Genomic DNA, 22,325 nt, shown 5'->3' with positions numbered 1-22,325 from the left:
TTCTTCTTCTTCTTCTCCCAAGCCGGGATCCGCTGCGCACGACAACACTCGAATCCCACGATCGCCGACTCCCCCTCGAGCCCAAGCCCCAGCCGGACGATCGCCAACCCCGGCGACGCTGAGCTTCCTCAGGTTTTTCACATTCTATTCTTCCTTTCTCGTTCTATTCCTAAATGCCGAACAAACCTGAATGTTTAGTTAGGGTTCACCTGAACAAACCTAAATGCTTAAAACCTGATTACTTTTAGAGTTTTAGTTTAGGGTTTAGTGTGGCGTGGGGGTGGGCGTGGGGGGTGGGCGTGGGGCGTGGGGCGTGGGGCGTGGGGCGTGGGGCGTGGGGCGTGGGGCGTGGGGGGTGGGCGTGGGCGTGGGGCGTGGAGGGTGGGCGTGGGGCGTGGAGGGTGGGCGTTGGGCGTGGAGGGTGGGCGTGGGGGGTGGGCGTTGGGCGTTGGGCGTGGGGTAGGCGTGGGGTAGGCGTGGGAGTTGAGCGTGGGGAGTGGTTTTGAGTGTACAAGCATTTTGAGAAGTCTTTGGCTATCTGTCCTTTATGCATTGTGAGAATTTGTTGATTATCATTGCTTTCTTATTTAAGAGTGATAATAATTTCAATTTTTTCCCTCTCCCTAAAACTATGTTCTTAGAAGCTGTTTGTCCTTTATGCATTTTGTGTATACTTAGAAGCTGTTTCTGTTCTTCTTCAGCTCTGGGTGATGCAAAATATAAGGCAAGAATGATCTTACAATAATTTTTTACTGTTATCGTTGAGTTCTGCAGAGAGTAGGCTAATTCTTGTTTGCGTGTTTGACTCCACAGATTGTTGAGCCTTTTACTGCTCACTATGTGTTTGCCCTGGGAGTTGCAAGGTTCTTGAGTTGTGCTCATTGGGTTCTCTAGGTTTGCCTTGAACTCTTTTTTTGTATATGCTGAGTTAATCAAAATCCAAATGTGTGATTATCGTGCAATGGATAGTAATATTGTATTATGTTGTCATCTCTATCTTTTGTGTCCTCTGATAATTTGTTAGTTGACCTACCTTAAAATATGTCAATTTGAGACTTTTAGGCAGGAAGCATTAACCTGTCGTTATAAATTTAACAATTTCTGTAAAAAAAATGGAATATGCCTGACATGAATTGAAGTAAAATGGTTGATTTGAAGTCTTTGTGTTGCAATTAGAAGGATAATATTTTGTTTAACAGGTTTTGGATACTCGAGGTCGGCTATTGACAGCTTTTGGTTATGGATTATGGCCTTCTATGGTTCTTATTTCAGAGATTGTCCAAACATTCATATTAGCCGAACTTATGATATTACTATGCCAAAAGGTTTGATCTCCGCCAGAATACTCCTTATTTTCTTCCAAATTGGTTAAGTCTTGCTTGATTCATTATTTGTCTGTGACATTCTTTAATTTGCAGTGTTATTGGAAGACAGCTTGTATTACGTCTTTCCTCAGGGGTCGTTTGATGGGGCAAGTTTCGACTCTGGATACTTCTAGACTCGATTATATAAATTTTTTCACTATTCATACAGTAGTTTGAATTTATTTAGAGCCAAATCTCTCAAACTTTGTATCCTCCAGTTTTAGGAAACTTGTAAATTTTGAGTAACAAGAATCTGAAGATGCAAGAGAGGCCCCTGCCAGAAAGTTGTTTGCACAGCTTGATAAGGACGCAAACAGGTTGTCTGATCTTTCTTGTTCATTTCTTTCATCATTGTGCTGTTATTAAAACCGTAAGAATCTTACATAATAAACTTACTATTTTTGGTGTAGATACTTGTCGGACATTGAATTGGTACCGGTCATTGGAAAACTTTATCCATCAGAGCGTTATTATGCAAAACAACAGAAATGATTGCAGGCTGATTCGGATAAGGATGGAAAGTTAAGCTTGACAGAAATGATAGATAACCCCTATGTGTTTTATAGTGCTATATTCAGCGAGGAAGAGGAAGACGACTTTGAGAATCATGACGAGTTTCGCTAGTCTTCACACGACACCGACAGAACTTTGGTCTTCTCTAGAATTTGAAAAATGTTTGTAGGATAAAACAGGTACACTATCATTCATCATTGGCTGTAAAACTTTGAAGACTTGATACTTATTTTTATGTAAGCAATTTGTATTCTTATTTATTGAAGAAGAAAGAATGTATGTGAGTTCATTGATTTTATGAAAATGATAACTTTTTTACTCTATTAATATTAATGGTTAACATTTTAACAAAATTGACAGCATTTATTTAAAACCTACAGATAATATCACAGCTTTTCCCATTCAATAAGGAAATTGGCATACGAGTAAAATAATATAAGTTTGAACTATGTATATTGAGCAACAAGAAAAAAATAATAACTTAAACATGAGTACCTTGCTATATACATCTTTTAAGGTGCATTTGATGGGGACTAAAAAACAATTCTAAGCATCAAGTGTAGCCATTATAATTAACTTTCAAGACAACATGACTAATGTGCTTTCGACTTCTTTTTTTCTGCCAAAATAACACATTCAAAATATGATAAGTGAAGACAGTTGAATAATATTACGTTCTGCCAAGGAAAATGTAATTGAGATCTTCCACTGTTAGCCGAGTTGCAGATGCACCAACTTGATCTTCACCAAAGGCAGATGCAACCATTTTCCTCTTCTCGTCCTGTGAAATAATAGGTTAAGAAGCAAATTATTTGAACTTCCAAACCAAAACAATCCCAAATAGGCAAAAATCTCAAATATGATGGGTTAAGAAAGCACATATAAGAAGTTACCTGGAGAGTCAAAATCCGATCTTCAACCGTGTCTTTAATAGTTAGGCGAAATAATGTAACTGGCAGCGTCTGTCCAATTCTATGAGCTCTTTCAATTGCCTGGTCTTCTGTAGCTGGATTCCACCACAAATCCAAAAGGATAACTTGACAAGCAGACACCATATTCAACCCAAGGTTTCCAGCCTTTAGTGACATCACCATTACCGTTATCTACAATGTAACAATTGAATGCATACGATTGAATATCTATTTCACAGACATCAAAATATTGATTGGTAAGAAAATTATTGAAAACCGCATCCTCAGATGGATCCTATAAAATAATCATAAGGCAAACATAGTTTTAGGGAGAGGGAAAAAATTGAAATTATTATCACTCTTAAATAAGAAAGCAATGATAATCAACAAATTCTCACAATGCATAAAGGACAGATAGCCAAAGACTTCTCAAAATGCTTGTACACTCAAAACCACTCCCCACGCTCAACTCCCACGCCTATCCCACGCCCAACGCCCACCCCCCACGCCCAACGCCCACCCCCAACGCCCACCCCCCACGCCCCACGCCCCACGCCCCACGCCCACCCCCCACGCCCACGCCCATGCCCCACGCCCCACGCCCCACGCCCCACGCCCCACGCCCCACGCCCCACGCCCCACGCCCACCCCCCACGCCAACCCCCCACGCCACACTAAACCCTAAACTAAAACTCTAAAAGTAATCAGGTTTTAAGCATTTAGGTTTGTTCAGGTGAACCCTAACTAAACATTCAGGTTTGTTCGGCATTTAGGAATAGAACGAGAAAGGAAGAATAGAATGTGAAAAACCTGAGGAAGCTGAGCGTCGCCGGGGTTGGCGATCGTCCGGCTGGGGCTTGGGCTCGAGGGGGAGTCGGCGATCGTGGGATTCGAGTGTTGTCGTGCGCAGCGGATCCCGGCTTGGGAGAAGAAGAAGAAGGGGAAGTGTAACTCGGTCGGGGGAGGGGGAAAGGGAAAGCGGGGAAGAGGAAAGGAAAAGAAAAGAAAAGAAAAGAAAGAAAAAAATAAAAAAAATAAAAATAAAAAAGTAAAAAAGTAAAAAGGTTATTAAGGATAAAATTGGAAAAAATTTAAAAAAAAGGTTAAAAAACAAAAATTTTATTATGGAGGTTAAATATCAAATTTTCCTTCTTTTTAGGGTTATATTATCAAATTTCCCGAAGGAGGCCGGCCCGCTGGAGAGCCCTTGCGATTTGGAAGCCCTCTGGAGAGGGAGAGCCCTGGCGATTTGGAGACCCGCTTGGAGCACTGCTGCGACTTGAAGAAGGAGAAGATGGAAGCCCTGCTGCTGCTGCTGCTGCTGCTGCTTGGTTATCGCACACACACCGGCGTAAATTTTCTCAGGTGAGCCCTTTGTTGGACAACTCTTATGACGGTTGTTCATCGCCGGTACAAAAGCTTATTTGGGTTGTCTTCAAATCTCAATTTTTCTTCGGCAGTATATTGCCGTAGATGTTTCTACAGAAGCTACGACAAGCCAAGAAGGTGAATTCTCTCGCCCTCCTTGGAAAACTCCAAATTGATTTTAAAATCTCTGCTATTCTTTTTCGAATTTTCTCTCTTTCATCCGTTTATGACTCTTCTATGTTGAATTCATTAATTTTCCAAAGTTTCTATCCCTTATAATCTTCCTTTTCTTGCTGTTCTTATGTGAAATCGGTATTGCAGTGGCAGAACAGAGTCTTGCAAAAGTACACTGCTGATTCGTCTGGGTCTTGGTCTTACGTTGGTCATGGAAAGGTTAGACTTTATGCCACTGGTCTCTCTCTCATCACTGAACGATCCTCTTGTATGTCCAGTTTCCACATTCAACACCCTCGGTTTCCAAACCCCATGAATGTTTTTTATCCTGGTTCCCTGCAAGGTATAATAAGATTGAGCTCAAATTACAAGACTAATTCAGTTAAGAAGACATTTTCCACAAATAGAAATGATATGAGAAGTGGGACTTCAACTTTGGGTAAGTTGAGTGTAGCCTTGAATAGGGTGAGGAACATTTCAAAGTCTGAAGCATCACAGCCATATGAAGATGGGAATTTTGATTTGCTTATGGAATCCGCATTCTCAAGTTCATTGTTGGGTAATGCTAGCAATGTGGAGAAATCTAACTGGAAAAACAAGGATGAGTTGACGACTTGTTCTACTACTTTTTATAATGATGTAGAAGACCATGATATCAATGGAGCTTCCCAGCCAAAGGAACTGAATAACAATAAAAGGAGCCAAGATAATGTCATTTTAGAGGTTAGAAGATGAATTCATTTGTGGTATGTGATTCTCATATTTGTTTTCTTGTAATTTGTTAACCCTCCATCTTTTTCAGAAAACTGGCAGGAGGTTCGACGGAAAGGTAAAATCTACTAAAATAAGTAATGTTTTGGAATTGAGCAGATACAAGATGTGCATTGAACATATACAAGATCATTCGAAAAATTATGGAATTGGCCTCTCCCATTGTCTTGTACTCTCCACTCTTAAGAAATCTCCTTCTGACCTGATTGCTTTAAGCCTTTTCTTTTGGTGCGCTCGTCAAAAAGATTATTTTCATGATAGAACTGCTTTTGACCATATGGCAAATGTTGTAAAGAGACTCTTTCAGAACTTCGATACAACCAAAGGAATTCTTCATCAGTTAGAGAAAGTTGGATGTGTAGTAAAGCCACAAGTTTTTCTTCTTCTATTGAGAATTGTTTGGCACGGTAAACATTACAAACATGTCTTTGAAGTAGTCGAGGAAATGATTCATTATGGTTGCACCCCAAATACATTATGCAGAAATATCGTCATGGATTCATTGTTCAAAATTGAGCGCATTGAGGTAGCAATGAGAGTGTTAAAGGAGACACAGGACCCAAATTTCTTGACTTTCAATGTGGCATTGTGCAATTTGTGCAAGCTCAACGATCTAGCAAATATTCAGTATGTTCTGAGAGAGATGTTGATGAGAAGGTATTATCCTAATGCTGGAAACTTTTCAATGGTTTTAAGTTGTTATTGCAAAAAGGGTAGGCTAACCGAGACCTTACAATTGCTAGGACTTATGATTGCACTGGGCATTCCAATTTCTGTTAACATTTGGAGTATTTTGGTTGATGGTTTCTGTAAACATGGAGAAATGAATATTGCAAGTGGGTTATTGGATAAGATGGTTGAGTGTGGATATACTCCTAATGTAGTAACATTCACACCTCTTATTAAGGGTTTAATGAAATCACAAAAACTTTCAAATGCACTTGATGTTCTTCATAACATGGAATCAAGAGGATTGATGCCCGATTTAGTACTCTGCAATGTGTTAATAGATTGTCTCTCTAAGATGCATATGTTTGATGCAGCACTCGATATTTTCTTTAGTATGCGAAAGGAAAACCTTGTACCAGATTCCTATACACTATCTTCTATAATATCAACTGTATGCTTATCTCGAAACTTCACTCTTCTACCCAAACTAATTCATGACATTCCCTTACACTATGATCTTCCAGTTTACAACTCCGTTTTGGGCTACCTTTGCAAATCGGGTTTTCCATCTAATGCTGTTGAATTTTATGACGACATGATTTTCACAGGCTTTGTTCCAGATGCATATACTTATGCAGGATTGTTGAGAGGTTTATTTGGAATGGGATGGATCTCTAGGGCGGTTAATGAATATTCGGCTATTGTGAATCAGTACGGTGCAGATCCTCATATTCATACTATCGCTATGAATGGACTTATACGATTAGGTAAATTTCACAAGGCTAATACTTTGTTTAGGAATGCTGCTGCAGAGAAACAGCAACTAGATGTAGTCTCTTACACTGTTGCCATTCATGGACTTCTCTCAAGTGGAAGAACCGATGAGGCTTATAATTTGTATCTTTTGATGAAGAATTCTGGTGTAGATCCAAATGTGTATACATATAACATAATGGTATCGGGTTTCTGCACAGTCAAAGATAATGAGAAGGTTGAATGGCTATTGCAAGAAATGCTTGGTGCTGGGATTCCACTTAACAACAATACTTATCAGAAGATAAGAAATCCGATGCATAGATCACAATCTTCTTATTCGGTTGTTAGACTACTCTTTAAAATGTGTTATTCAGGTTTGGTGTCCAAAGAAGTGACGGTGGAACTTCTTGGTCAAGAAATTCATCCTCAAACTGATCTAGACGAAAGAAGTAAAGGCCTATTTGAACCTTCTTTGATAGATAGTAATGCATCAGAATCCAATATCCATCTCGATTTGGCCACTTCTGTGGGTTGAGAGGCTATAATTGTTTATGAATGCATGATGATGTTTGTTGAAGGCAAAATCCCAGGTGTGTTTTCTTGTATTTAATAGCTTCTTCTTTTCTTTTCTTTTTTACTTTTCTTGCAATTAAACAAAAAGAATTTATCTATATGATAATTATACTCTTCAGAAGTCAAAACATGGGGTTGAAAGTTCTTAATGGGCTTAGCAAGGGAGGGGCAGTTGTTTGGTCATAAAAGAATATGAGATATGAGCTGATTTGTAAATTAGGAAATGTTGCTCTCTAATGGATTGGAAACTATAAATGCATGTGTAAAACGATTTCTTGATGTGCATTTTAATGATTCAGTGTAAACTTGACTCTAGTTGCAGTTCATTTAGTGCTTCTTATCATATATTAATTCGATACAACAAAAACCAGCATCTCCGGTATATTTTCTACAATTTTGGTGGTTTTTATTTACCTAGTATCTTGTGGGTTTGATATAATTGGGCTTATTTAGAAAACTCTTTCAACCTAATTTTTCATATAGGTGCTCGTTCGGAGCCATAGAATCTCGCCCAAATCCTTGTCTGATCGGCTCAAAATATTTGTTCTGAAGATATATACAAGTTATCCAAATGACGGACGGTTAGACCATCTACAGGAAATTGAAGGTGACATTAAATTGATTGGTCATTTTTGTATAATACATATACAAAATGTTTTCAAATATACTTATTTTAGTGTACCTTATTTGCTGCAGGAGTGGGCATCTCAGGAAATGCTGTTTGAAGAATATGTATATGATTTATTTGTGCTATCCTTTTTTTTATACATAATAAGGTATTATTAGGTTAATTGTTGTAGATTATGAATTGTTTATTTTTAATGTGAATAATGTTAGCACAGTAGTACGATACTTATGATGAATTATTAAATTCAAGAATGATTATTTGAACATATTGTATATACTGTGTTTTTTAATACCTTATTATGTTAACTTCTTCACTTAACTATGTATACAAAATTTATTACAAATATTACTTAAAGTGATTTATGAACACTATTCTCATTGTACACAAACAAGGTTCTTTCAGAATTAATTTCTTATTTTCTTTCCCAAGTTTTGAATATTTTGTCTACATAATGCAAAACCTGAAGAAGCCCATTTATTAAAGTATTTTCTCAATATTCTACACTCGTTAATATTTTATTATTTGCAACAATTGATAGGGTGTAGGTGACTGAAACCATGATTTCAGAGAAAATTTGTATCATAGCATATCAATGAAATCATTTTTTTTTTTTTTGTAATTTGTAGGTTGAACAATATATAAAATCGATTTATTTTTATTGTTGAGAAAATTATAAATGTTTTTTTGATTAAAGATTGAACAACAACCTCAAACATTTGACTTTACTGCAAATCAACATATTTGATACTAACAATTGAAAGAACAAATCCATGTCAAATAATATCAAACCCCACAAGGTTCAAATTTCCAAATTAATCGGTTTAACTTTCCAAATTAACCTACTTTTTTTATTCATTTTCAAACTAACCTAGTTTACTATTCAAATTTTTATTTTTTTATTTATTACATTTAAATTCATTATATATTTAAATTATTATTTTTTATAAATTTGATATATTTAAATTATTATTTATATAAATTAAATTATTTATAATCTGATATATATTTTAAATTATTATTTTTATAAATTTAATTATTTATATTTTGATATATATTTTAAATTATTATTTTTTATAAATTTGATTATATATATTTATATTTCAATTATTATTTGTATAAAATAAAAAATATTCCTTTTAGCATTTTAATAAATAATTGATAAAAAACTAATAAATTTAAAATATCTTAACCATAATAATATAATAATTAATCATTCATAAATACAATTACAATAATCATTTATCTAAATTATTGACGATTTTGCTTAGGCCTCCCACAAATAATGGTCCTTCGTGAGTTATCCATTTCGGTTAGAATATGTTGGATTTAACATCGTTGGTTTTCTTCTTTCTCAAACTTTTTATTGGAAATAAGATTATCATATTTCTTCCAATCATGTGCTATTGGGAACGTCCAATATGACTCGTTAGGTATAGAGTGAAAATCATACTGACACATCTCAAAAATTGGGTTCAATACATTGATACATATCACAATCTAACAACAATTTCACAATCTAACAACAATTTCACAATCCAACGATATCCTAAGCAATTTCACAATTACAACGGTATCTGATTGTAATTATTTTTATGAATGGTTAATTATTATATTATTATGGTTAAGATATTTTAAATTTATTAATATTTATCAATTATTTATTAGAATGCTAAAAAGAATATTTATTATATTATATAAATAATAATTGAAATGTAAATATATCCGTGTTGTTTCATAAATAACTCAAACTTCTTGTACCATTATCGTAGAGCCTGCTTCAAATCATACAAACTCTTATTTAACTTGCAAACACAATTATCTTTATCCTTGACCTCAAAACAATCAGGTTGATCCATATAAATCTCTTCCTCTAAATCATCGTGAAGAAAAGTTGTCTTCACGTCCACCTCTTCAACTTCCAAATCAAGACTAGCTGCCAAACTCAATATAGTTCTGATTGAAGTCATCTTAACAACATGAGAGAAAATTTCGTCAAAGTCAATTCCCTTTATTTGACTAAACCCTTTGACAACCAAACGAGCTTTGTAGCATGGAGCTGAAGTATGATCATTTTGCTTTAGTCTGTATATCCACCTATTCTTCAAAGCTTTCTTTCATTTTGGTAATTCTATCAACTCAAAAGTATGATTATCATGTAGAGATTACATCTCATCTTTCATAGCATCAACCCATTTATGCTTAGATTCAATATCCATAGCTTTTTCATATGACTCTAGCTCTCCCCCATCGATCACTAGAATATATTCATTAATAGAATATTTCGTAGAAGGTTGTCTATCTCTTGTCGATCTTCTAAATGGAATTGTAGATAATTCCTCTTGCTCGTTACTAATATTCTCCATTTGAACGTCATGTTCATCTTGAGAATCATCTTGTTGTAGTTGATTTTCTGTTGAACTAGGTGAAACAGATAATTGAACTAGATCTGAATCTATCCACTCACTTTTTCCCTACAACTCACTATTTTGAGCTTTATCAATGTTTTCAATAGTCTCATCTTCATAAAATATGACATCACGACTTCTGACAAACTTCTTTGCAACTGGATTGTATAATCTGTAACCAAATTCATCTTGGCCATAACCCAAGAAAATGCATTCTCGACTCTTCACATCCAGCTTTGATCTTTCATCCTTTTAAATATGAACATAACACCTACATCCAAATACTCGTAAATGATCATACAAAATATTTTTACGAGTCCATACCTTATTTGGAACTTCACCGTCCAAAACGACTGTATGACTCAACTTAATAACATGTACTACTATGAGTAATATTTTATCCCAAAACGTTTGAGATAACTTTGCTTCGGAAAACAAACATTTAATCCTCTCCACAATTGTTCTGTTCATCCTTTCTGCAAGGCCATTTAACTAAGGAGTCTTTGGAGATGTTTTCTGATGTCTGATCCCTTGTTGTATGTAGTATGCATCAAATGGACCACAATACTCACCACCATTATCACTATGAATGCACTTGATCTTCTTCCCGGTCTCTCTTTCAACAAGAGAGCATGAAACTCTTTGAACTTGTCTAAAATCTCATCTTTAGACTTCAAAACATATACCCAAAGTTTCTTGGAATGATCATCAATAAACGTTATAAAATAAAGAGCACCACTAATAATTCGTACCCTTAAGGACCATAAACGTTTGAATGCAACAACTCTAAGACTTTTGACTTTCTTGAAGAAAGATTATGCTTGAACGATACTCTAGTTTGTTTTCCAGCAACACAATGAGAACATTTCTCCAAATCAGTCTCACTCAAACCAGAAATAGCATTTTTCTTAACCAACAAATTCAACCCCTTTTCATTAATGTGAACAAGTCTTCAGTGCCATAATTTGGAAGCATCTTTACTCCGTACAACATTCACATTATCCTTGCATATCAAAGTTTGTATCAAATATAAATTAGAATATTTCTCTCCTCGATCTATAATCAAGTTAACTTTAGAAAGTTTCCATTTTCCAGAACCAAAACTACTCGTGAAACTATCATCATCAAGTTTTCCAGTTGATATCAAATTCAGCCTAATATCTGGAGCATGTCGAACATCCTTAAGTAATAATTTCGACCCATTATCAGAATCCAAGAAAACATCACCAATACCAATAACCTTACTTAAGTCGTCGTTACCCATCTTCAATACTCCAAAATCTCCTAAATTATAAGACGTAAAATAGTCTTTCTTTGGCGTAACATGCAAGGAAGCTCCAGTGTCAAACACCCAACTCAACTCATTACATACAAGGTTAATTGTATTCTCGTCGTGGACAATGACGAGATCATTTGAAGTCGCTATTAACATGCAATCTTCACCAACGTCTTTATTTTGATTAGATCCGCTCATTTTGCGTTTCAGCTTAAAACATTCTTTCTTAATGTGCTCCTTTTTACCGCAATGATAACATTCACCTGACTTGTACTTTGATTTGGAACTTACTTCGAGTCTTATGTCTCACATTGTCTTTTCCACTCGTGTTCACCTGTCTCCCCCTATTTTCAGTAACCAACACATTTGAATTTATCGAAGACTCTTGAAATTTTCTTCTCAATTCCTCATTCATGACACCACCTTTGGCCATCTGTGGAGTTACTGCACCATTAGCAACAAAATTACAAAGAGAAACCTTAAACGTTTCCCATGAATCGGGTAGAGTAGTCAATAACCAAAGTCTTTAAACATCATTTTCAAACTTAATTCCCATGCATGCCATCTGATCAAGAACACCCTAAATTTCATTTAAATGATCAACCATAGAAGTTCTATCATTGTATCTCAAATGAATTAATTTCTGAAGCAAGATTAATTTATGACTTCTAGTCTTTGAAGCATATAAATTTTCAAGTTTATTCCATAAAGATTGTGCATTTGTCTCATGTTGGATGTGGTTATAAACATTCTCTTTAACAAACTGACGAATAAAACCATATACTTGTTCTTGCTCAAAATTTCATTCCTCATCAGATTTGGATGCATGTTTCTCATTACCAAAAATGGGTAAGTATAAAGCCTTAACAAATAACATATCCTTCATCTTTCCATTCCAAATTTGATAATTTGAGACATTCAGTAAAGTCATTCTACTTGTGTTTATCTCCATAATTCAATCAAGTCCAAAGAAGCTAATTAAGCTCTGATACCACTTGTTGGGAAAAAAACATATTATATTCCCTACTTAATTGAAAAACTTAGGAGCAAATAAAGCACAAGTAAAAGCAAAAATAAACAACACAATGGACACACGATATTTTTACGTGGAAAACCTCCTCAAATCAATGAGTAAAACCACGAGATTTTACGTCCAATTCAAGTTTCACTATAATCAGAGTCGGGAATACAATCAAGGTATAACAACCTTTTAATAGCGTAGAAAGATAAAAGGCATAACCAAAAAGATACAACTTTTTGGTCCCAAACAAGTCAAATAAAAAAACTCAAATTAGGCAGAACCTTTAAGCCCCAAAAAAACAAACTTTGAGACGTCCAAACCTTGATCCGACGTTTGAATCTCCGATCGTCAGTTTGATGAATCATGCGCGACTGTAAATGAAAAAATCTGCTAAAAGATTTCCTCTTTCTTCCTCTTTTTTAATTTTTGACTTCTTCTTTTAATGAAAGCTGCCGTTTTTTAAATACTAGAGAAATTATGTTATAACATAACCCTTTAAAATACTATAATACCCTTAATAAATTAAAAGTGAACTTGAACCACTATTGGGCCTTTTTCATAGTTGGGAGTCCAAACGAAACCCAACAAATTTATCCACATAGAGTATTAAGATTATAGACTTAGAATAACTATCTAAATTAAAGAATCTAACATTAACTTGTTATTACCTCTTAACAAGAACCCAAATCTTCACTCAAACCATCACAATATGATGTTGACTTAAAAGAATTATGTACAACCACTAATAATTGAACAAACACGACCTAAACTCCATTCATTTTACAACTCAAGTAACTCTCAAATGATAGATATATAGACATTCTAATTGCTTCATAGTTTATGTATTGCAATTTACACTGAATTGAATAACAAGAAAAGAGACCACATAAACAAACTTATTATTGAATATACACTTGTGTGAATGATCGAACACTTATGAAGGATCACTATATCAAATGAAATAAATTAACAAGATAAGCAAATTGCATATATATATAAAGGACTATGCAAAGGGACATGAGTATCTAGTTTAGTGTATTACAAATCCTTCTAATGACACCCTTCGGAGCCATGAGAGGACTAATGTCTCCCATTTTTATCATGGCCTTTGCGAAATCTGCTTTGAATTTCGAAGGATTCTTGATGTATTTAAGAACAATTTTGTCAGTTGATCCTCCACTAAAGAGTACTTGGTCTGATTGAAGAAGACCTTTCTTTTGAACCAAATTCTTAAAGTAGGCATTGTCAAAAGAATTAGGTGTAACTAAATCAAGAGGGGCTAGGTTTGTTTCACCGTTGTTCCCGCTACGAGGGCATTTCTGTTGACGCTTTCGAGCAAAGTCTACGTCTATTTGGCTACTATTATATATTCTGTCACGGAAGGTAAAACATTGTGCTTGACCAATAGTATGTGAACCTGATAATGCCACCAAATCTCTAGCACTGAGCCCCTTTTTGTCAAAATTAGAAATATGCTCCTTGAGACTACTAGTGAAAAGTGGCAAATCTCTTTCGGCTAGTATACGACTTGCTGTAGTGGAATCTCTTCTTCCTAGTTTTACCGTCCATGAAGGGCCACCCACCTAGTTATTGAGGAAAAATGATCAATACCAACATCAATCTTTCATATATGTATTATATGATTTATATCAAATATATTAATGTCAAGCCTTTACTTACAGCAACAGTAGCATCTCGTGCTGCTACGGCAAGAATGTCAGCACAAGAAACAATTCCGGGGCATATCTTCTCAACCTTGGCCTTCGCAGCATCAATAACTTCATATCCTCTAGCAGAATCTTTGTTTTGAAATGCATTTCTTTCGCTGGTAGAGGTTGCTTGTTCATCCAGCAAGATTGATGCATCACAACCCTATAAGATAACATATCACATAAATATTAATGAATGTGAATATTGCATGGAAGGATTTTTTTATTTAAGACAAAAACACATTAAAAATTTTAGCAACCTGAACAAAACAATCATGAAAATGAAGACGAACGAGAGATGCTGCCATGCGACGTTCACGTGAAATTTCTTGATGAATACTCGTTCTGATCGTGTTAAGGGCATTGGGACATGTTTTTGCGTAAAACTTTGGAGACAAATGTGCCCCATAGGTTGGGATAGCTAGAAATGGCAATAGAAAGAGAAAAGAAAGAGAAATAACAAAACCGATAGAAGTAATTATTGTTGAATTCATGTTTCTACTTTCTCTAGTAAAACACAATATATCCAAATTAACTCAAAGAAGATTGGATGAGATGATTGAGAAAGAAAAACATCAAACCTATTTATAGGTGGAAAGGTAATGGTCTACATGTGGGATATTAGCTAAAATAAATTAATGTCATTTAATCTATAAGTTGTCCGAAGAGAATTTTGGTTCAATCAAATGAAGCTGTCTAAATAAATTGCTAACTGGAACTGTCAAACTTGTCCAACTCTGACTCCATTAGCTAGTGGCACCTAAATTTAAGCCTGCAAGTTATAACTTATGTAACACTCATAAATTACTTAATTTGTATTATATAAATTGATCAAGAATTCTTATTTAGTTAGTACATGAGGTTTACAATTTAGAAATCTACATGACACAAGAGTTTATGAAATAAGTATAACTAATATTCTTATATTTTTGTATTTGACGGCTTTATGCAGCACAACCTTATCAATTTTGCAATTCTGGTTTTACTTCAACTGATTTAGAAGACCTAGAAAACAGATCTTCACGGTTTAGAAAGTAGCTTCAGAAATAACCAACAAATTGTCAACGTTTGAAGCCGATCAAACGGTGCAAATTCTAGCAAATAGAAATCTTCTTCAGCGGCTAATTCAAACTCTTAAATCTGTTTTTGCTCTGATCTATCTTGTTGTTCACAAAATCCAATTAACCTAAATAAATAAATAAGTATCATTTACATTATATACCATGGGCCTAAATAAAGCCCACACCAAGTTGGGTCTCTTTAATTAGGAGGACAAAACTCAACAATTGAAATAAGGGAATTAATGCAATAGGCATTTAATTTATTTTTTGAAAAAGTTTCATGCAATATGATATAAATGAATAAGAGAGATTTTTTTTGAAAAAGTTTAATGTAATATGATATAAATAAACAAAAGAGAATATATTATATATATTATATATATATATATAATAATGTTTAATGTGTGAACAACAATCCCGACATGCTAAATATTATTAAAAAATTATTTTCTTATTAAATTTTTTAAGTAGAAACCATCTATTTATCTTGAGAAACAGATTAAAATATTTAATGGTATGTGCACTAGCATATGCATATATAGTTGTGGTAAGAAGTTCATATACGTAGTTAGCTAGTCCAATTAATTAATTGAGGCATATCCTTCATATTCTCTATATATTTGATGAGAAAAAGAGAAATTTGTGTGATGTCTAATTAAGTTGATAATAAATGAATCTTGTTTTCAAAATGGGACTAGCTAGGTGAACCCTCTAAAGTATATCTTTGGAATATTGAGGTGCACCTTTTTCTTTTTATTTATTCCAGTTAAAGATATATGACGAAACCATGCAAAAAAGGTATTTGTTTGATGTGTAATTAAATTGATCATGATTAGATGAATCTTGTTCTATATCCAAAGGTATAGTAGGCGAACCCCCTTTAAAGTATATATGTAGGTTTGGAATATTGAGGTGCACCTTTTATTCCAAATTAATGAAATGATTTGAATATTAGGAAGATATCTCTTTTATCTGCTGCCCAGAATTAGATTTTGCTTATTATGTAGTATTTATGCAGTATTTGAGCGATTTTATTATTAGTGACTGTTTTTCTAGTAGTTAATTCTCGTATTAGCGACTGTACGTTTACATACTTAGCGACACTGTAGGTTTAAGATTTATTATATAATCTTATGTTGGTTGTGTTAACATTTAGTTACCATGTCTTTATATTTGGACTAAAACTTGTGTGATTGAAGTGCATGTTATCTAGCTTGTTATACGCAGTGAAGAATTACTTTTATTTTGTTAATTATAAGACAATTAGGTCATCTTTGATTGATTTCAAATTTGTGACATGATTTTTCTATTGGGGATTTTGAAAAGAAGATTACTTTTATACTGTAATCTAGCAATGTGAGATGGGTAAATGCACAGGTTATCAAAGTCTAAAACAGAAGATCAAACACAGAACAAAACAACACCAGATTTACGTGGAAAACCCTCTCAACCTGGAGGGTAAAAAAACCACGGGGCCAACTAGCAAATTTCACTATAAGCAAGAAACAGATACAAATGTTCTTATCAACTTTAAACCCAAAGTTGAGGCATACAAACAGAGAAAAGCCAATTTCATTTAGACTCAAGCTAGTCTAGATATAAGACAACAAGAAATTGGAACCTGAAGGTGAAAATGTAAGAGATCTACTGCCTCTTTCTCTTCTTCTTCCTCTGTTTCTTCTCCTCTGTTTCTTCTCTTCTTTGCAGAATGGCTTCTCTCTCTAGAAGTAATAGAATGAGCAGCATTCTTAGGTTTTGCTTGTTTTATTAAATGCCTAATTGGGCTGGACCCAAAGACCCAACAATCTCCCCCTCCAGCCCACGGAGAGAGGTACACCGATCTTCAAGTCATCACTTGGTATTCATGCCGACAAGCCGACAACAGAGCTCGAGCTTGTCTTTTGGAACAATCTTTGTAAACATGTCTGATGGGTTCTTATCCATGTGGATTTTCTTCAGTTTCATCTGTTGGTTTTCTATTACATCTCTTAACCAATGAAACCTCACATCAATATGCTTAGTTCTGGATTGATATGTAGCATTCTTGCTCAAATCTATGACACTCTGGCTATCACAGAAAATAATTGCATCTTCTTGTTGAATACCAAGCTCTAGGAGAAATCTAATCATCCACAATAACTCCTTACCAGCTTTAGTTGCTGCAATGTATTTTGTTTTGTTATTGATAAAGCCACACATTTCTGCAACTTGGATTGCCATGACACGGCTCCCTCTACAAAAGTAAACACATAACCCGAAGTGGATTTTCTGTGATCTAGATCTCCAGCCATATCAGCATCTGTGGAACCTTCTAACACAGCTTCACCATTTCCAAAACTCAAACACAAATTGGAAGTGTCTCTTAGATATCTAAGAATCCACTTCACTGCTTCCCAATGTTGTTTTCCTGGATTAGAGAGGAACGTACTTACCACACCGACTGCATGCGCTATATCTGGCCTAGTACAAACCATTGCATACATCAAACTCCCTACAGCTGAGGAGTATGGAACACTTGACATTTCATCATTTTCTTTCTCTGTTGATGGACACATCTTCTTGCTCAATTTAAAATGGCTAGGAAGTGGACAACTTACTTCCTTTGCTCCTTGCATGTTGAATCTTTCAAGCACCCTTTCAATGTACTTCTCTTGTGACAACCAAAGTCTCTTAGCCTTTCTGTCACGAGTAATCTGCATTCCCAATATCTGACGTGCTTGGCCCATGTCCTTCATATCAAATGTCTTGGACATCTCCTTCTTCAACATTGCTATTTTCTCAACATCATGTCCTATAATCAACATATCATCAACATAAAGTAAAAGGATCAAAAACTTTCCATTAGAAAATCTTTTGAAGTAAACACACGGATCTGCCTTGGTTCTCTGGTACCCATGACTCATCATAAAATAGTCAAATTTCTTGTACCACTGTCTCGGAGCTTGTTTCAAACCGTGTAGACTCTTTTTCAATTTGCAAACCATGTTCTCATTTTCTTTCACTTCAAAACCCTCTGGTTGCACCATGTAGATCTCTTCTTCCAAGTTACCAAGAAGAAATGCAGTTTATACATCAAGTTACTCAAGCTCAAGGTCTAAGTTAGCTACTAGACCTAACACTGTACGAATGGAAGTCATCTTTACCAATGGTGAGAAAATCTCCTCAAAGTCGATGCCCTGTTTCTGTGCAAAACCCTTTACAACAAGTTGAGCTTTGTACTTCATAATTTCTCCATTTTCATCTCTCTTTATCTTGAACACCCATTTTTTTCTCAATGCCTTTCGGCCCTTAGGAAGTTCCACCAGCTCATATGTGCCCATCTCTTGCAATGACTTCATCTCATCTTTCATTGCATTCTGCCACTTAACTTTGTCTTTCTGAACTTGTGCCTCCTGAAAACTTTTTGGCTCTCCTTCTTCTGTCAGTAGTATATACTCTGAAGAAGGGTACCTTTTAGAAGGTTGGTGCTCTCTTTCAGACCTTCTTAATGGGGTCTCTTCTGGCTCCTCATGATGATGCTACTCCCCCTGCTCAGGAACATCATAAACAGTCTCATCATCATTATTACCATTCATGTCAGAGGTTTCCTCAGTGGCTTCTTCATTATGTTCATCTTCATCTGTTATTGTAGATTGTACATGTGAAGGAATTGGTATGAGTTCTATGGACTCATCAACTCTCTCTGACTTCTCAATGATTTCTGGATTTATCCCATTCTGACCCTCGAAGAACACAACATCTCTGCATCTAACAATTCTCTTCTTTTCTGGGTCCCATAATCTGTACCCAAATTCCTCATTTCCATACCCAAGGAAAATACATGGAATTTCTTTATCATCCAACTTGGATCTTTGCTCCTTTGAAATATGCACATATGCTTTGCATCCAAACACCCTTAGATGCGAGTATGAAATATTCTTCTTAGACCATACTCTTTCTGGTATTTCAAACATCAAAGGAACAAAGGGTGACCTGTTTATGAGATAACAAGTTGTGCGAACTGCTTCTACCCAAAACTGTTTTGGCAACTTTGTCATCTTCAACATGCATCTCACCTTTTCTACAATGGTGCGATTCATTCTCTCAGCCACACCATTGTGTTGTGGAGTTCCAGACACTGTTTTCTCATGTCGAATTTCATATTTTACACAATATGCTTTAAACTCCTTGGAAATATACTCTCCCCCGTTATCAGAGCGAAGACATTTCAGCTTATTGTCTGTCTCTCTTTCTACCATGACATGAACTCTTGAAAGAAATTAAATACCTAGTCTTTCGTTCTCATGAAATAAACCCACACCTTTCTAGATGCATCATCAATAAATGTTAGAAAGTATCGATTGCCACCCAATGACTCCTCCTCAAAAGGACCACACACATCAGAATAAACCAAGTCCAGCACATTCTGTTTTCTTTCTGATGTTTTACTAAAAGAGACTTTGTGTTGCTTACCAAAAGGGTAGTAGTCGCATAGATCCAAAACCTCATCTTTGGTTGAGGGAATGTGAAGCTTCCTCATCAGAATTCGTAAGCCTTTCTCACTCATGTGGCCGAGACGTTGATGCCACAGATTTAAAGAGCTTTCAGCTTGTACTGCATTCAACCCATTCTTGAGTATCTTCACACGGGTTCTGTATAAGGAGTTCCACGATTTCCCTTTTGCTACAATCATTGATCCCTTACTGAGATTCCATTCTCCACTACCAAGATAATGCTTGAATCCATCTTTGTCTATTGCATCACCTGATATCAAGTTTAGACGCAAATCAGGAATATGTCGCACATCTTTCAGTGTTAACTGATGTCCCAGCTCTGTCTGCAAATAAATATCACCAATACCCACAATGCTCGAGTGACTAGTATTACCCATCTTCACTGTACCAAGATCGCCAGCCTTGTAAGTCATGAAGAACTCTCTATTTGGTGTAGCATGATAGCAAGCACCTGTATCAAGTATCCACTCAACTCCTTTGTGACTTTCTACATGTAGATATTGTTCTTTTTCACAAGAAAGAATTACTACATCATCTACAGTCACTATGGCTGTGGTATTTCTGATCTCATCATCTTTCTTCTGATTTTTGTCTTCAAAAGGAAGTCTTTTCCAGGCTTTACAATTTTTCTTTATGTGATCTTCTTTACCACAGTGATAACACTGTCTTCCCTTAGATTTTGATCTGCCTCTGGACTTGCTATGGCCTCTTGATTGTTATCGGTATTCAGCTCTTCCCTTGTTCTCTGTGACAAGGGCATGTGCACTATTTGTATTAGTTGACTTCCTTCTTGTCTCCTCATTGAACAAGCTGCTAGTAACTATACTCATAGTAAGAACACCATTTGGAGTTGCATTACTGACTGTCACAACCAATGTCTCCCAACTGTCGGGCAATGATCCCAAGAGCAATAAAGCTTGCAACTCATCTTCTAAGGTCATCTCCATCACTGACAATTGATTAATCAAGCTCTGGAACTCATTTAAATGCTCAGCAACACCTGCACCTTCTCTGAATTTCAGATTTACTAACTTTCGAATCAGAAACGCTTTGTTACCTGCTGTTTTCTGCTCATACAATGACTCCAACTTCTTCCACAACTCATGTGCAGTTTTCTCACTTGCTACATGGTGGTACACGCTATCATCAAGCCACTGTCTAATTGTGTCGACTACTTTCCGGTTCAATTTTGTTCAATCACTGTCAGACATATCTTTTGGCTTCGCACTATCTCCTTCAACCGGCTCATACAAGTCTTTACAGTAAAGGATATCCTCCATCTTGGATTTCCAAATCTGCCAGTTATTATTTGTCAACCGATTCATTGTGCTATTGCCTTCCATCTCAACCTACAAAAGCACTCTTCAAAATAAACCTAACAGCTCTGATACCACTTGTTGGGAATTTTGAAATGAAGATTACTATTATATTGTAATCTAGCAATGTGAGATGGGTAAATGCACAGGTTATTCAAGTCTAAAACAGAAGATCAAACACAGAACAAAACAATACCAGATTTACGTGGAAAACCCTCTCAACCTGGAGGGTAAAAAAACCACGGGGCCAACTAGCAAATTTCACTATAAGCAAGAAATAAATACAAATGTTCTTCTCAACTTTAAACCCAAAATTGAGGCATACAAACAGAGAAAAACCAATTTCATTTAGACTCAAGCTAGTCTAGATATAAGACAACAAGAAATTGGAACCTAAAGGTGAAAATGTAAGAGATCTACTGCCTCCTTCTTTTCTTCTTCCTCTGTTTCTTCTTTTCTTTGCAGAATGGCTTCTCTCTCTAGAAGTAATAGAATGAGCAGCATTCTTATGTTTTTGCTTGTTTTATTAAATGCCTAATTGGGCTTGACCCAAATGCCCAACATTTTAAAGGAGTGATAATACGCCTATAACCTCTCCCTACACATATTGTTCAACTTGTAGTGGCATTTTTTCTTCAACTTCTCTTCTATTTCAGAAATGATTTTTCCACAATTGCAAGTTGAGGTTGTCCTTACAATATTAAAATGGATCCCTCAAAAATCCTTATTGTGGATAATACGGGTAGCTTGGAATATCAAACTAGAGTTGAGTCAAAATGGAATGTTGTATGGAAATGTAGACAATTAAAGAAAAGTCACCGATGGAGGTTTTTAGAGAGGCAGAAGAGGTTGCGAGTCGGGTTGAAGTCCCAATTTCCCTTTTTTCCACTAAACCATTGATTCTCGAGCAAGAGAGAACGCGACCATGGAAGATTGTAATGATAAAGATTGCGATGATACTCCACGTACAATAGAAAGCACACAAAATGAGTGAATTTTCGCTTGATTAGGAAGGCCAATCTCCCATGGAGGGATCTACTAAAGAAGTTCGGAAATTATACTAATATGAACAGAATAGAGCTCAACATAATTGAAATGATAATTCTTAGAGGAGCGCCAGAATAGGCGAATAATAATAATTTCAAATTTGAAAAAGAAACATAAACTTAATTGCAGTATGAATTATGATGATCGCAAGATAAATCTGAGCACTATGAGACAGATGGATATTTATTTTTAGTGTTTATGACTTCATTTTTTATGCCATACATTTTATATATGTAGTTTGTTTTTGTTAAATTTAGGAAACAATTATAA

The 22,325-nt window shown here is 35.5% G+C and overlaps 3 protein-coding genes and 2 long non-coding RNA genes across 5 annotated transcripts; 3 read left to right on the top strand and 2 right to left on the bottom strand.

Moving 5' to 3' along the window:
- On the top strand, window positions 1-1,473 carry LOC124917224. Its single transcript, XR_007097090.1, has 4 exons — window positions 1-132; window positions 814-894; window positions 1,200-1,325; window positions 1,419-1,473. It is a non-coding gene; the product is annotated as an uncharacterized LOC124917224 (long non-coding RNA).
- A 7-nt stretch (window positions 1,474-1,480) lies between these two features.
- LOC124917225 lies at window positions 1,481-2,150 on the top strand. Its single transcript, XR_007097091.1, has 2 exons — window positions 1,481-1,681; window positions 1,775-2,150. It is a non-coding gene; the product is annotated as an uncharacterized LOC124917225 (long non-coding RNA).
- A 158-nt stretch (window positions 2,151-2,308) lies between these two features.
- On the bottom strand, window positions 2,309-3,755 carry LOC124917223 (helicase-like transcription factor CHR28). Its single transcript, XM_047457698.1, has 3 exons — window positions 3,599-3,755; window positions 2,771-2,980; window positions 2,309-2,658 (listed from the first exon to the last, which is right to left on the bottom strand). The coding sequence occupies exons 2-3, from the start codon at window positions 2,969-2,971 to the stop codon at window positions 2,548-2,550; spliced, it is 312 nt and encodes a 103-aa protein (XP_047313654.1). The 5' UTR covers window positions 2,972-2,980; window positions 3,599-3,755; the 3' UTR covers window positions 2,309-2,547.
- A 200-nt stretch (window positions 3,756-3,955) lies between these two features.
- On the top strand, window positions 3,956-7,992 carry LOC124917214 (putative pentatricopeptide repeat-containing protein At1g16830). The gene is made up of 6 exons (XM_047457686.1): window positions 3,956-4,153; window positions 4,249-4,294; window positions 4,478-5,053; window positions 5,133-7,116; window positions 7,583-7,706; window positions 7,796-7,992. Exons 2-4 carry the CDS (start codon window positions 4,262-4,264, stop codon window positions 7,059-7,061), a joined length of 2,538 nt encoding a protein of 845 aa, XP_047313642.1. The 5' UTR covers window positions 3,956-4,153; window positions 4,249-4,261; the 3' UTR covers window positions 7,062-7,116; window positions 7,583-7,706; window positions 7,796-7,992.
- Window positions 7,993-13,454: 5,462 nt separating this feature from the next.
- On the bottom strand, window positions 13,455-20,639 carry LOC124917219 (lignin-forming anionic peroxidase-like). The gene is made up of 5 exons (XM_047457692.1): window positions 20,519-20,639; window positions 20,066-20,143; window positions 14,399-14,559; window positions 14,110-14,301; window positions 13,455-14,012 (listed from the first exon to the last, which is right to left on the bottom strand). The coding sequence occupies exons 1-5, from the start codon at window positions 20,637-20,639 to the stop codon at window positions 13,455-13,457; spliced, it is 1,110 nt and encodes a 369-aa protein (XP_047313648.1).
- Window positions 20,640-22,325: the final 1,686 nt, after the last annotated feature.

Source organism: Impatiens glandulifera, unplaced genomic scaffold (assembly GCF_907164915.1).
Source record: "Impatiens glandulifera unplaced genomic scaffold, dImpGla2.1, whole genome shotgun sequence".
Lineage (NCBI taxonomy): Eukaryota > Viridiplantae > Streptophyta > Magnoliopsida > Ericales > Balsaminaceae > Impatiens > Impatiens glandulifera.
Note: the sequence above shows the minus strand (reverse complement) of the source record. Positions and strands in the feature narration are given on the sequence as shown.